The following is a 15,771-nucleotide window of genomic DNA, read 5'->3' on the forward strand; positions in this document are numbered from 1 at the left end:
CTTATGAACGACAAAGACGTTGATGAGATCTGAAAAAGCATTTAAATCCCAGCTGCAAGGACGAGGTCAGTAATTTTTATTCATTGGATTTTGGGGGGATTGATGTCTGAGAGCTGCAATATAAATGTTTTCTGCTGTAGTGAGGGTATTGATCCGCCGATAATCCGAAAGGGATTCATCCGGTACACCGTTTTTAGACATTTATTTAGAGAAAACCATGCGCCAGTATTCTGAATAAATTGAAAACGGCACCGGGTGTGAGATCCGTTGAGAAAGTGGGTCCGAAATGATTCATGGTAGTTGAGGCCATTACCAATAGAAACTATAAGGGGGGTACTTGGTACTATAGACTCTCTAATGTGTAAGAGGAATAATTCTGAAGGTATGAGAGTTTCTAGAATTATCGATATTAAATCGTAGAGGGTAAGTCCCTGCACGAATTAGATTTTCTAGAAATATCAATAAGACTCAGTAGAAAGAAGAACTCTTTAATGTATGAGATAGTTATGGGGGTATCCTGATTTGAGAAAAAGATCACGTGTTGTAGGGGTATCCTAGTTTGAGAAAAAGGTCACGTGTATGGGGTTGATAAGATGATGTCAATATATTGTATTTCGGTAAATTTAGGGAATTATGGTAAAGATAACCATAGGTAAAGGTCAAATGTTGAATTTGTGCACTAATATTGAGTGTGTGTTGGGAGATGTGTGAATGTGATATGAAAGTCGTGGGGATTAATTAATCTGGAGTTTGGAGAATAATCGGTGGATATAATGATATCTTGGGGTTTGTAGAAAACTGCTTGTCAGAAAATAGTGTGAGATTCTGGGGGGATTTTATGACCTGAGGGGGAAGGGTCGAGATAGCTCATGTTGGTCCGATTGGAACTAGATTAACTTGTGGCAATAAAGAATCATTAGAAATACGAATGGGTTAGTTGATATAGATATATAAAAAAATTGTGAAATTGATTATTAAAGAGTGGATAAAAGTGGAATAATTATAATAACTATCCATCACTTCAGAGCAAGATAGTAAAGGAGGTCCCGGAGTTGACAGGGGGATGGTAGGGGTTCGAGGGGCGTCTGGACGCAGACAGCTCGAATCCATGGTAAAACTGATGCACAAGGTGTGTAAAGGGAGAGGAGAAAGGGAAAAGTGAGAGGGGCTAGAAACTACTAGAGTGTGACTCTCTGAAGCTCAGAAGAGAGAGGAAGTTATACAGAAGTACCAGCAATTGAAGATAGCCTTCTTAAGTGGAATGAGGCCTGAAATTTCTAAAACAATAAAAAATACCCTGATTGGCTGGGGCACGGCAACACTCACCGAGGTGAAACGCTATGCTGTTCATCATTAACAGAACAGGAGAGACCGAAATAAAAAGAAGGAAGTGAAAGGAACTGAATATTTAATGGCCACATTGGGAGAGATTGCCGAGAAGAGAGAGGGGGGTTACCAAGTGAGGAGGCAGTATAGGGAAGGAAATGAGAGAAGGTGTTACAACTGTAATAAAACCGAGCATTTTGCAAGAATGTGTGAGGCCCCGTGTAGATACTGTATTTTTTGTTTTATATAGAACCAATGCTGAGCCAATGCATCAAGGAGGTGAGCAGACTGTATCTCCAATCTACAGGTCATTATGGGAAATCTAATGAATCATGTTTTTTAAATGTTTATTTTCTAAACATTTACATTTGAATTTTAGTCAATTAGCAGACACTATTATCCAGATCTACTAACAGTTTCCACAAAAAATGTAAATGGATTCAGACAAATGACATGATATAGTACAACACCACTATGTCTTAATAATGTAACCACTAATGCTTAATACTGTAATAATGCTTATGCAGAAAAATGCAGACAAGATATCAGCATTTATACAACCCCTCTATTTGTGTATCTCTTACAGGCTCTCAACAGCCTGTATATGAGAACCTATCACCTGTACATGAAAACCCATCACCTGTGTATAAGAACCCATCACTTGTATATGAGAAGACATCACCTGTGTATGAGAACCCATCAACTGTGTATTAGAACCCATCACCTGTGTATGAGAACCCATCTCCTGTATATGAGAACCCATCAATCTCCACCTCTACCCCTGACAGTAAGTATGACCAGTTCACCTTTGATGTGTCTGTGGACATTTGTATTCTACTACAGTCTTACTGTAAAAAACAAGATTACTTTGCTTAACAGGATGTACATGTTATGATGAGTTTATCTGGCATCAAATAATTCAGTATGCAAGAAGATAGGTAAACACTTAGATGGAGAGTTGATACAATGTATTTAATATACGGTACCAGATTCAGCATAATGAATGGCACGTGAGTTGCCCCTCGTTATCTGAATGAAAGGCATACAAAATATCTCAGTTTATATACTGCTTTGCAAGCGAATTCTATCCAACAGTTGCCAACCATTATTGAGTGTCACTCCTCACCACAATAGTATCACCCTATATGGTATCGTGTTGCTAGTCAGGATATTCCATCATGTACTCCTTCTAAGATTAGCACCAGTGGCCCCCCAGCTATCTTGGCACGCATACCTTCTGGCACCCACCAGTGACAGAAATAAATACATGGAATGTCCTCATCCTCAAAATCCTATGCAGCTCACAATATCAAACATTAACAAATCCTGTATAAAAGACGTAATATCAGTACAGTGTGAAAAAATACAGTTTGCAAAGACTGTTTGCCTATGATAGTGTAATCCAGGAAGTTTGACTTTTGACTGAATGACAGCTATTCAGTCTTTGGAATATTGACCTTATTCATTAACATATGATCGCTTTAAACGTTTGTTTAGGACACTGAGGTTTTATATTTTGTCATGGCAACTGTTAATGTGACTGTTCCTTCTATGTAATGCCTTTTTTAATTGAAGCTTTTATCCCAAATTATGAAATGCAGGATTTAGAGTAACTATGATACTAAGATAATGGTAAGCTTGCGTTGGATATACCATATGGCAGCACCATTTGATTGAAATGCTGTCCAAAAATGTATGTGTTGTTTGTAAAGTCTTTATGTTGTGTCACTGCTGATAAATGGAAGTTAATGTTGCTTTCTTTTCTCCTTCACCTTCAATGGAACAGTAAGAGAAGTCAATGGAAAATACCTTCATTCAACCATCATTCTCCACTGTGTTACATCATCAACACATAGAAAACCTGCATGATAACATCCAGTGTGGATCTGTAATATAATGTACATAATAAATAAATATATATCTTATGTTTGATAATCTGCTTTATTGTGTACTTTATTCATATTGAAAACCAGAACCTTGTTAATGAAAGTAGATAACAACAATACAGTAACTGATCAAAGCATGTGGAGGATGTAATGTTAACAATATAATATAAATAGTCAAGTATTTATGGAACACTCTATTGTGAAGTGTGGAGCCAAAAAGGCAAAGACGCTTGAGTATTTTATTGCTTTACATTATTTAAAAACATAATTAATAATAAAGATTGCCATCTTTAGCACCATCAACTTTGCTGTCCTTTGTGTTAAATGGGATGTTGATATCAGTTAATTCATTCATACAAAACTGGGTGTTGGTTCTAAGTGAAACTACAGTAATGTCAGTGTTAGAGAAGGAGTATACAGTGCATTCGGAAAGTATTCAGACCCCTTGACTTTTTCCACATTTTGTTACGTTATAGCCTTATTCTAAAATTGATTAAATCGTTTTTTCCCCTCATCAATCTACACACAATACCCCATAATGACAAAGCAAAAACAGGTTTTTATAAATTTTTGCACATTTATAAAAAATTGAAAAATGAAAAATCACATTTACATAAGTATTCAGACCTTTTACTCAGTACTTTATTGAAACACCTTTGGCAGCGATTACAGCCTAGAGTCTTCTTGGGTATGACGTGACAAGCTTGGCGAACCTGTATTTGGGGTGTTTCTCACATTGTTCTCTGCAGATCCTCTCAAGCTCTGTCAGGTTGGATGGGGAGCGTCGCTGCACAGCTATTTTCAGGTCTCTCCAGAGATGTTAGATCGGGTTCAAGTTCAGGCTCTGGCTGGGCCACTCAAGGACATTCAGAGACTTGTCCCAAAGCCACTCCTGCGTTGTCTTGCCTGTGTGCTTAGGGTTGTTGTCCTGGAGCAGGTTTGATTGGTGGGGACCAAAGTCCACTAAGTTTATCAGTCAAAGCCTGCAAAGCAAGAGAGGGCAACATTGTTTCCAGGCTCAGTAAAGGGAAAACCCCACACAGCTTCCTTATTAGTTTTAGTTGAGGTGGAGTGTAGTATGGTCATTTGTTCCTTCATGCAACGATGTAACTCAATATTTCTTCCTCATATCAAGTTTTGGTGTTACTGTAGACCGCTTTTATTGCAGCCCTATCTTCAACAATACTTATTTGTAGAGACAAAACTACAGTCTGAATCACAGCTGCAGTCGTCTTTCTTACCATGGCAATACTCTCAGGTGAGACCTTATCTGCTGCTCTCAATAAAATACAGCCACACATAGGTTCATTAAAAGCACCAACATGAGGTCAATTTTGACACCAAGGGGTAAAAAATTTCAATTTCTAAACCCTTTTTGGATCCTTCGAAAATTTTAGGACCATGATTTCTGTGTTAATGTAATAAATTCTACTCCGCTCCCATGACAGTAGGAATTGTTCTTCAATCAATAGCAGGTTATTTGTCAATAGTCATAGACGTAGTTTCAATTATGTTAATATCCATCTCTAAGGCCATTCACATTTAATTACATGTTTAACTGCTTACAAGGTAAAGAAATCAATTTCATTTTGTAATTTGTGTGAACTATCCCTTTAAGGTGGTGACACGTCTTCTCATTAGTCCTTCTTAATATTTGCTTGCACAAAATATAGTTATTCTACTGGGCACAGTGGCTTCTACAGTGACTTCCAAAATTTTCTTGGTAAAATAATTATTCTGTAACTATAAAAACCCATTTGAAAACTTTCCGCTACAATCTTTGTCTGCAGAATAATGTGTTTGTTTTGGAGACATGATAATCGAGCCCTGTTGTTGTTTCCTCAGAATATTGTGCTGGTCTAGGAGTGCTTCCACCTGGACCCGTGAATGGAACATTGGGAGGAAATGTGATTTTCAAAACTACCATCAATCCAACCACACTTACTGCATTTGCCTGGACCTTTGGTGATCCCCCTGTTTCCATTGTTGACTTTCTCATCTCTGACGGTCCTTTGACCGGAGAGGGATATGTTGGTAGGATCAGTCTGGACAATAGCACTGGATCTCTGGAGCTCAGGAAACTGACCCTGAATGACAGTGGAACATACAGAGTGAGCCTAAGAAAGGCTGGTGTTGTTCAGTTGGGATCTACGTCACTGAATGTTTATTGTGAGTTCCAAATGTTGCAGGGTAAGCTATGTACATAAAGTTACGTTCACTAACGTTACGTTCACGCAGGGCGATATTTTGAGAACAATTATCACAATGCGTGGGTAACTGCACCGTCAGTGTTTCTTTGCTCAAATGTCAAACTAGTTAAGACGATCTAAGCAAGGCTGGCTGAGATAGCGTATGAAAACAACCGCTCACTCATTTAGGTCAACTACCAATTCAGGGTCAACACTTGGCGTTTGAAATGGTTTTGAGCATTATTGCAACATAGGCTGAACACAATATTCTATAATTTTATAATTTACCTTTTGAAATGGTATGTTCTAGTTTTTCCCATTTCATGAGAGGATTGTTGTTAGGTTGTACCTAGGTTATCTACTTTTGAACGTAGGCTTCTACTTTGAGAATACATTTTTATTCACTTTTTTAAATGTCCAGGCATTTCTGGCAATGAAACATTGAATGTGACAGGTTAAAGTACCTTAAAATAATGTTGCAATTTACTATCAATTGGTAAACCTAAACTCTTTTGCAATAGGGTGGTACAGTAAGAGGAGGTATTTCATTAGCTGGCTTGATATCACTGGTCAGGTGGGGGCTGTTGTGAGCAAGGTATTGTATTGGACGAATGGACAGGGGCGTTAACCCGGGTCACTGGCAGGATAGGAAAACACCCTACACATTGTGCCAATAGGGTTTCCCCAGTGGGAAATGTAATGTGGCTTATTAGCAAAGATCACTACAGTCCCTTATCTTCCAATCTGGCAGACAATGACAGACAAGAGACATCTCATGCCGGATTCATTACGTGTCTATAATGCTCATAATGTATGCAGTGTGCCAACAATGTGGACCCTGCTACCTCATGTGCTGTAGAGTGGAAAGAGTCAGTAGACCAAAGCGCGAGCCAGGTACCTGGTTGGGGTAATTACTAGCATGCCTAAAGATGACAATGCCTTAACCTAACTTTACCCTAACCCTAACCTTAACCACTTGCTAGCATGCTTAAACTAAATATGTACAAAAACACATTATGTGCAAATACACAGTGAGTCTGCAAGGAACCGTTTAACTGTGCTCGAAACAGTATTATTATGTGTCTGTGCTTTTGTATTGAGCAACAGTGCAGTGTTTTGTAAATAAAACCCATGGTGTTCTGGGTAATCTTAGAACGGAGTGGATGTGGATCCAAATTCCCTGGAACCCTCTTCTGACAGCTAAAAGTCTGTGGCTTCTACGCATGTGTGTGATTCTCTACTTTATGCACAGTCTCTGTTCTACTCATTCAGCTGCCCAGAAAACAGGCTACTCATGGCAAATGTCAGAGATTAATGGAGAATGGTGCCCATTTAATAAAGTTTGATCAAAGTGGAATCGTTGTCTGCAAGATCACGTAATTATATTATTCTACATAACAGAACTGAATATATACTGAACCAAAATATAAACGCAACATGTAAAGTGTTGGTCTCATGTTTCATGAGCTGAAATAAATAACTGCTAGGCAAATCCCCGTCTTACCTTAGCTCGCTGGTCACCATAGCAACACCCACCCGTGGTCTGCGCTCCAGCAGGTATATCTCACTGGTCATCCCCAAAGCCAACACCTCCTTTGGCCGCCATTCCTTCCAGTTCTCTGCTGCCAATGACTGGAACGAACTGCAAAAATCTCTGAAGCTGGAGACTCTTATCTCCCTCACTAACTTTAAGCGTCAGTTGTCAGAGCAGCTTACCGATCACTGCACCTGTACACAGCCATTCTGAAATTAGCCCACCCAACTACCTCATCCCCATATTGTTATTTATTTTGCTAATTTGCACCCCAGTATCTCTATTTGCACATCATCTTTTGCACATCTATCATTCCAGTGTTAATACGAAATTGTAACTATTTTGCACTATGGCCTATTTATTGCCTTACCTCCATAACTTACTACATTCGCACACACTGTATATATATTTTCTGTTTGTATTTTTGACTTTATGTTTTGTTTACCCCATATGTAACTCTGTGTTGTTGTTTTTATCGCACTGCTTTGCTTTATCTTGGCCAGGTCGCAGTTGTAAATGAGAACTTGTTCTCAACTTGCTTACCTGGTTAAATAAAGGTGAAATATATAAATATTTTTTTTAAATAAAAGCTAATTTCTCTCAAATGTTGTGCACAAATTTGTTTACATCCCTGTTAGTGAGCATTTCTCCTTTGCCAAGATAATCCATCCACCTGACAGATGTGGCATACCTTAGACAGTTCGATCTGCTGAGGAGATATTTGCGGGTCCCTCTAGCTCAGCGCGCCAAGTAGCTGTCTGCTTTTGTCACTACTGATGGTTTGTTTTCCTACCTTTGTCTCCGGTTGGGCTTTTGAAAAGACAAATACCATTTTGGTCTCTGCACTGGTGCTAGCTGCTCCGGATTTCCGTCGTCCATTTGCTTTGTACACCGATGCCAGCGACAACAATGTTGAGCGCCCTGTGGGGTACTTCTCAAAGAAATTGGCCTCATATCAAAAACACTACTCGACTATCGAGAAGGAGACGCTCGCATTGGTACTGGCTCTTCAGCACTTGGAGGTTTATGTATTGGTCTCTACACCTCTGGTGGTCTATACCGATCATAATTCTCTCATTTCCTGCAAAAGACGAGCTCCACGTATCGCCGACTCCTTCGCTGGAATCTCATATTGAAGGAGTTTCCCCTTGAAATCAGAAATGTCAGTGGTAAGGACTACTTGGTTGCTGATTGTCTTCTAAGGGTAGGCAGTCAATAAGTTTTGTGTTTTGCGTTTAGCCAGTGTGTAGACCTGGCACACATTTTATTTTGAATGCACGTTTTGCCGTTTTGGAGAGGAGTTTTGTTTTGGTTGGGTTCTTTCCAAGGGGACGAGAGTTATAGAAACGTATGCGATTGTACTTTTTTTTTTACTTTTTACTTTTTTGATTGTGAAGAAATATATATATATACAGTTTAAAGGGTGGCTGTTTTGTCTTGTATTTCATTGTTGACAGCCAGTAGACACCATGTTTATATTGGAGAAGGTGATGCATTTAAGTAGTGACGCATTTAAGTTTGATCATGTTTTGATATGGAAGTTGTTTTCTGTTGGTTGTGACCACCTTTAGTTTACACTTTTAGTTGGCGCGCACTATTTGATAAAAAACTAAATATCCTTTATCTGATATTCACGTTTTTTGTTTTGCTCCACTTTTTGGTTTGCTTCCGGTCATTGAATTTGGTGTGGGTTTTTATTTTGTTTGCCTCTTCTTGGTCAGATTTAGTGGGCGCTCATGGTGGGTGTCTTTTAGGTCCCAGTTGTTGTTGCTAGTCAACTTTCAGTGGACACCCCCATGAGTGTCTATCAGAACTCCTCCTAGAACCCCATCGGTCACGTTTTGGTCATTGTCAGTGACTCTTTGTTAGTTCCCCCTTCTGTGTAAGCAACATTTTTGGTTTTCTTGCTGGGAAACCTAACATTATCTAAAGTTTTGGCATCTTCCATAAGAGACATGCATGTTTCTACATTGTTATGGACACTGAGCACGCTTTGGTAGGTAGAATGCTGGCATGCGCCGGCTGCGGTACAGCAAAGCCAAGTCAGCCTGTGCTCATGGTTCTCACAGGGGAAGTCAAATGATATGATGCAATGACTTTGCTCATGACGCACGTCACAAATGGCATGTAACACCCTGAGCGCATCGGACACAAAATACCAATACAAATGTAACAGCACAACAAAATAAACACATTTTTAAATTTGTCTTTCAAGGGTGCCTGTTCATTATAGGGTAGACACTTGTGGTTTTGCTGAACCAATCAAAGCAGTGAAGCATGTAGTGAAGCAAGATTTTAGTTGTCAAAGCCATTTATCTTGGGGCGACGGGGGGAGCAGGTTTGCAAAATGCAATCGTATTACGCAAATATAGCCTTTACAAAATGGTTGTATGTGTGTATACACACACACACACAGAGAACAAAAATATAAATGCAACATGTAAAGTGTTGGTCCCATGTTTCATGAGCTGAAATAAAAGATCCCAGAAATGTTCCATACACACTGTAACGTAGGAGCAGGGAGTCAGGGAGCAAGTGCAGTGTGAGTTTAATGATAACATGGAACTAAAACAAGAGACGATTCTACCTGATAATGAATCCACCTGAAAGGTGTGGCATATCAAGAAGCTCATTAAACATCTTCGACTCTTTGTTAGTTCCCCCTTCTGTGTGAGCAAAATTTTTGGTTTTCTTGCTGGGAAACCTAACATTATCTAAAGTTTTGGCATCTTCCATAAGAAACAGCATGATCATTACACAGGTGCAACTTGTGCTGGGGGCAATAAAAGGCCACTCTAAAATGTGCAGTTTTGTCACACAACACAATGCCACGGATGTCTCAAGTTTTGAGGGAGTGTGCAATTGGCATGCTGATTGTAGGAATATCCACCAGAGCTGTGGCCTGAGAATTGAATCTTCATTACTTTACCATAAGCTGCCTCCAACGTCATTTTAGAGAATTTGGCAGTAAATCCAACCGGCCTCACAACCGCATACCGTGTTTAGCAATGCCAGCCCAGGACCTCCACATACGGCTTCTTCACCTGCGGGATTGTCTGAGACCAACCACCCGGACAGCTGATGAAACTGTGGGTTTGCACAACTGAAGAAACTGTCAGAAACCGTCTCAGGGGATCTCATCTGCATGCTCGTCATCTTCACGATGGTCTTGACCTGACTGCAGTTCGGTGTCGTAACCGACTTCAGTGGGCAAATGCTCATCTTCGATGGCCAGCTGGCACACTGGAGAAGTGTGCTCTTCATAGATGAATCCCAGTTTCAACTGTACCTGGCAGATGGCCTTGTGTGGGAGAGCAGTTTGCTGATGTCAACGTTGTGAGCAGAGTGCCCCATGGTGGCGGTAGGGTTACAGTATGGACAGGCATAAGCTACAGACAACAAACACAATTACATTTTATCAATGGCAATTTGAATGCACAGAGATACCGTGATGAGATCCTGAGGCCCATTGTCGTACCATTCATCCACCGCCATCACCTCATTTTTCAGCATAATAATGCAAGGCCCCCATGTCACAAGGATCTGTAAACAATTCCTGGAGGCTGAAAATGTCCCAGTTATTCCATGGCCTGCATACTCACCAAACATGTCACCCATTGAGCATGTTTGGGATGCTCTGGATTGACGTGTACAACAGCATGTTCCAGTTCCGCCAATTCCCAGCAACAGATATGCATCTGTCTCTCACCAACAGATGCATATCTGATTTCCTTATATGAACTGTAACTCTATTAAAATTATTGAAATTGTTGCATGTTACATTTTATGTTTTTGATCAGTGTATATTTTAATGGAGACAATCTCAAATAATTAAAATTGACATTATCCAATGGATTGTGGTGTAAAACACAAATTTGCTCAAACGTATAGGCTAGGTGAAATTATGTTTTGCTCAGTTGCGTTGCGCGAAGAGGAAGAACTTTGCAGGTTTTTCTGATTAATGAACAATGCCATGCTGGTCGGTGGTAACGTTCAAATAAAACCCATCCCTGAAAATAAACGTTGACTGAAAAGTATTAGCACGTCATACAAGAGGGGAAACACATGGCATTGCCACGGAAAAGTCCCCACTTCGGATTTCCCACTTCAAGCCCAAATACAGTGCATTCGGAATGTATTCAGACCCCTTCACTTTTTCTACATTTTGTTACGTTACAGCCTTATTCTAAAATTGATTAAATAAATACAAATCCTCATCAATCTACACACAATACCCCATAATGACAAAGTGAAAACCGGTTTTTACAAATGTTTGCAAATGTATTGAAAAAAAAAAACAGAAATATCTTATTTACATAATTATTCAGACCCTTTGCTATGATAGTCGAAATTGAGCTCAGGTGCATCCTGTTTCCATTGATCATCCTTGAGATGTTTCTAAACTTGATTGGAGTCCACCTGTCATAAATGCAATTGATTGGACATGATTTGGAAAGATACACACACGTCTATATAAGGTCCCACAGTTGACAGTGTACAGTTGACAGTGTATGTCAGAGCAAAAACCAAGCTATGAGGTCGAAGGAATTATCCGTAGAGCTCGGAGACAGGATTGTGTCAAGGCACAGATCTGGGGAAGGCTACCAAAAAATGTCTGCAGCATTGAAAGTCCCCAAGAACACAGTGGCCTCCTTTTGAGACCTAACAGTATTGTGTGGCTAGCATTGCTGATTTCAGGTTACTGTTAAAATATCACAAAATTGCTTTTAAATAAACTTCTGGATGAACTCCTGGTGGTTGTGGCATTATGGCTTTAGACACCGTGGAACACCTTGCTTTAGACACAGGAATTTGTACTGACACAAACACCTTGACAGATGTCATCTACTCTATCACCCACAGAGACCATTTCAAATGTGACTCTGAGGGCCAACATCATTTATCTAGTGGAACTGAAAGACACTGCCATTTTCACCTGCTCTGTGTCCTCTGGCTCCTCCCCCCTCTCTTACCACTGGCTGAATGCTCTGAGGTCACAGCCAGAAATGGAATTCAGCTTGGTGATGGAGGCCGTACTCTCACCATAGCCAATGTGACCCGGTATTACCAGGGGCCATACAGGTGTATTGTGTCCAACCCCGTCAGCAGTGAACCCAGCCATAATCTAACCCTCACCATCAGCTGTGAGTCTCTAACCTGCATATCTAACTTATCTACATGCAGACAAAGTCATTTATGTAAACGTTGTTTACCTTTCACCATGTAGTTCACGTACAGTACTGTAGCCATCTCTTGATTTTGCTTCCTGCAGTACTTGTCTGCATAACTGTAACTGCTTAAGAATAACTACACATATTGCTAATAACATCAGATTCTTAGGTTACAGCGTTATTGACTGTTCTGTATATCATTAACACCTGCTTATGGAAGCAGTCCTGTGGCATGTCTTAATGTTTTTTTTATTTGATCACTTCATCCTTTTTCCCCTAAGCTGTTGCTTATATTTCTATTGAATCCAGCCTCCCTACTGTATGTGTTGGGTGGCTGATTTCTGGTGAAGGGACACTTAAGCTAGCTAGATGATACACTAATGATAACATGACACATCTTAAATGGGTCACTTGAACATGGTCTAGAAAGTATCTTTAATGCTGGTGTTAAACATGGTCCATTCATTGCAGATGGACCAGAAAACACAAGAATGAAGGTGACCCCTCTAGATGTGCTGTATGGATCAGGGTCAAACCTCACTCTGTCCTGCTCCTCTGAGTCCAGTCGTCCTGCCCAGTTTCAGTGGGCTCTGAATGGAACACTGCTGTCCAATCAGGGACCAGAACGCAGGCCGGAGAACATCCAGGCCAGTCAGAGTGGTAGCTACAACTGCTGGGCCCATAATACCAGAACCCTGAGGTACCAGATATCTGAGCCCTCTGACATCACTGTGCTGGTTAAGTGGTATAGAGGAGATGGAGATGGAGACAGTCATGGGAGGAAAGAGAGAGACTGGTTCTGGGGAGTCATGGCTGAACTGACTGAAATGTTTGTGAGGTTTGTGCTCCAGTCCTAGAGACACCTTTTTCCTTTTCCTTCCAATGTGTACATTTGGACGGGTAGCCTTCTTCTCTATGTAGTAGAACAGATAGTCTCTTTCAACAGAGATACAACACATGAAAAGAGAGATCTATGAGTGGAATGTGAAACAAAGCAGATGGCATTGGATTATTAGCTGATACTGTACTGAATACTGTATATGGTTATTCCAAGTAGGGTTGGCTGCTGTGGTTGCGAGGACATTTTATGTATGAGAATTGTATGTAGTAGCTGGCCACTGCTCTGTCATGCAGTGAGCAAAAAGCAAACCACATATTCATCCCTTTGTTACCATTGAATGGCCTTGTGAATAGTTTCCATGTGAGGAGGATGAACAGATAATGAAGGAGATGTTGTCTTAGCTTTGTGATCTCTTACACATCGATTAGACTTCTAACCTTAATCATTCATTCACATTTTTCATATACCGTGTGCAGGCCTACTTTATCATAAACAAACCTTATAGTGTTGCATGTCATTATTCATTTCACGTGTGCTCATCGTGTCTTCAGGAAACTGTTACTGTTTGACAAGATAATATACTATCTACATTATAATATAGACTACAATCTGTATTATCAAACAAACCTATCGGATTCATAATATAACCATTATCCTTCACAGAACCAATATCTGGTGCTATCATAACAACTTCCCCAAATCCTCCAATCATCAAGGGGAATTCTGTCACCTTAACATGTGATGCTTCTGGCTCCATTATCAGCAGAGAGTGGATGAAGGATGGTCAGCTTCTGTCTGCTGGTGGCAACATGATCATCTCTGAGGATAAGAGAGAGCTGTCCATAAACCCTGTGAAGAGAACAGACAGTGGAGAATACCTGTGTAGAGTCAGCAACCCCATCAGCACCGCTGATGCTAAACACGATCTCATTGTAAACTGTAAGTAGGCCTACTCTGCTATAAACCTGGGGTTACAATTACTGTGTTTTAACTGCTGTTGTTTCTTGCATTAAAATCTGACAGTCACAGTGTAAATACTGGATATGCAAGATATTACAGAGTAAATCTATGGATATATACAGGGGCGCAACATTCACTGAGGACGGGGGGGAGATGTCCTCCCCATTTTTGTCCCCCAAAGTTTTATTATTGGAATGTGATACAAAACATGGCAAAGGTGTGCTTTAGGACCATGCGGAAGCCTCTGAGCGGTTAGGTAGACTGTTTGGAGTGTTTATCCCCACTTCTAAAACCAAAGTTGCGCCCCTAAATATAAATAACAGTTTGAGTGTGTAACATCACATTGATTACCAACTAACAAACACATGGCTACCTCTAATTGGAACTGGTGATCTCTGTGTTACAGATGGACCTGATGGTATGGAAATCAAGGGTCCAACTGAAATAGAAGTAGGACAGAAGTTAACATTGACCTGCTCTGCTGACTCCAACCCCCCTGCTAGTTACACCTGGATGCTCAATGGAACAGAGATACCTGGACATTCACCTGAGTTCACTAAAGAGAAGAGTGAATACTCTGACAGTGGGGATTACACTTGTACAGCAACACATTATGTCACTAGGAACAAAACATCTGTGGTCCATAAACTGTCAGTAAAAGGTAAAGTTAGCTGAAGCTTTGAAGACAATATGAGATAGTAAATAGATAGTAATTACATTTTCGATGCAATATTATTTACTCCTATATTACTTTTGTATTCCAAACTTGTTTTCAAATAGTGTCTTTAGTTGTCGTTGTTGTGTTGTAATTGTTACCCAGATGTACTGTATTGTGCAGTACTTCCTGTTCACTGTGTAGCCTTTCATCTCTGCATGGTTCTTTCTCTGGTCTCTGCAGTGGAGGACTATTTATCACCAGGTCTGCCTGCTGGTGCCATTGCTGGTATTGTGATTGGAGTATTGCTGGTTGTAGGAAGGGCAGTTGGTGTTGCAGTGTTCTTCATCAGGAAAAATGGGTGAGTAAAAAAAACTTTTCAGTCAAACAAGTGTATTTTCTATCACTTCAGTTAACAGCAAATGTAGGCTCTGTTTTCACATAGATTAAAACTGGTCACAAAGAGGGCCTGGTTGTATTTCAAAAGCACTGTAAACTGTCAAAAGCATGTAATATTCTGTTCTTATCATTTTCTAAATAGCAACCTTTCAATGTTTATTTCTTGTTTTATGTAGAACCAATGCTGAGCCAATGCATCAAGGAGGTAAGCATACTGTATCTCCAATCTTACAGGTTGCTATGGTATATCTAATCAATAATGGTTTTAAAATCATTGTTTACTCTACATGTATGTTTAGTGAATTAGCAGACACTATTATCAAGAGCGACTTACAGTTTCCACAAATAAATTAAATGGATTCAGACAAATTACATGATATAGTACCACTATGACTTAATAATGTAACCACTAATGCTTAATAATGTAATAATGCTTATGCAAACAAATGCAGACAAGATAGCATCCTCTATATAACCCTTTACTATTTGTCTATCTCTTATAGGCTCTCAACAACCAGTATATGAGGACCTATCACCTGTATATGAGAACACAAGACAAAATCAATCTCCACCTCTACCCATGACAGTAAGTAAGCCCTGGTCACCTGGGATGTCTCTGCATGTCTGTATTCTACTACAGTCGTACTGTAATAAACCAGATGAATTTGCTTGACAAAAAGTTATGTATGCAATGACTGTTTGCCTATGAAAGTGTTATCCATGAAGTTTTAGTTTTGACTTAATGACAGCTATACAGTCTCTGGCCTATTTAGGTTATTAATTAACATATGATCGCTGTAAAAGTTTATT

At 39.9% G+C, this 15,771-nt stretch overlaps 1 protein-coding gene and 1 long non-coding RNA gene across 2 annotated transcripts; both read left to right on the forward strand.

Annotated features, from left to right (window-relative positions):
• The first annotated feature begins 12,597 nt into the window (after window positions 1-12,597).
• On the forward strand, window positions 12,598-14,582 carry LOC121543822 (carcinoembryonic antigen-related cell adhesion molecule 1-like). The gene is made up of 3 exons (XM_045208336.1): window positions 12,598-12,766; window positions 13,611-13,886; window positions 14,314-14,582. The coding sequence occupies exons 1-3, from the start codon at window positions 12,598-12,600 to the stop codon at window positions 14,580-14,582; spliced, it is 714 nt and encodes a 237-aa protein (XP_045064271.1).
• Window positions 14,583-14,678: 96 nt separating this feature from the next.
• On the forward strand, window positions 14,679-15,541 carry LOC123482130. The gene is made up of 3 exons (XR_006657563.1): window positions 14,679-14,923; window positions 15,138-15,166; window positions 15,465-15,541. It is a non-coding gene; the product is annotated as an uncharacterized LOC123482130 (long non-coding RNA).
• Window positions 15,542-15,771: the final 230 nt, after the last annotated feature.

The sequence above is a fragment of the Coregonus clupeaformis genome, chromosome 28, assembly GCF_020615455.1.
Source record: "Coregonus clupeaformis isolate EN_2021a chromosome 28, ASM2061545v1, whole genome shotgun sequence".
In the NCBI taxonomy this organism is placed as follows: Eukaryota; Metazoa; Chordata; class Actinopteri; order Salmoniformes; family Salmonidae; genus Coregonus; species Coregonus clupeaformis.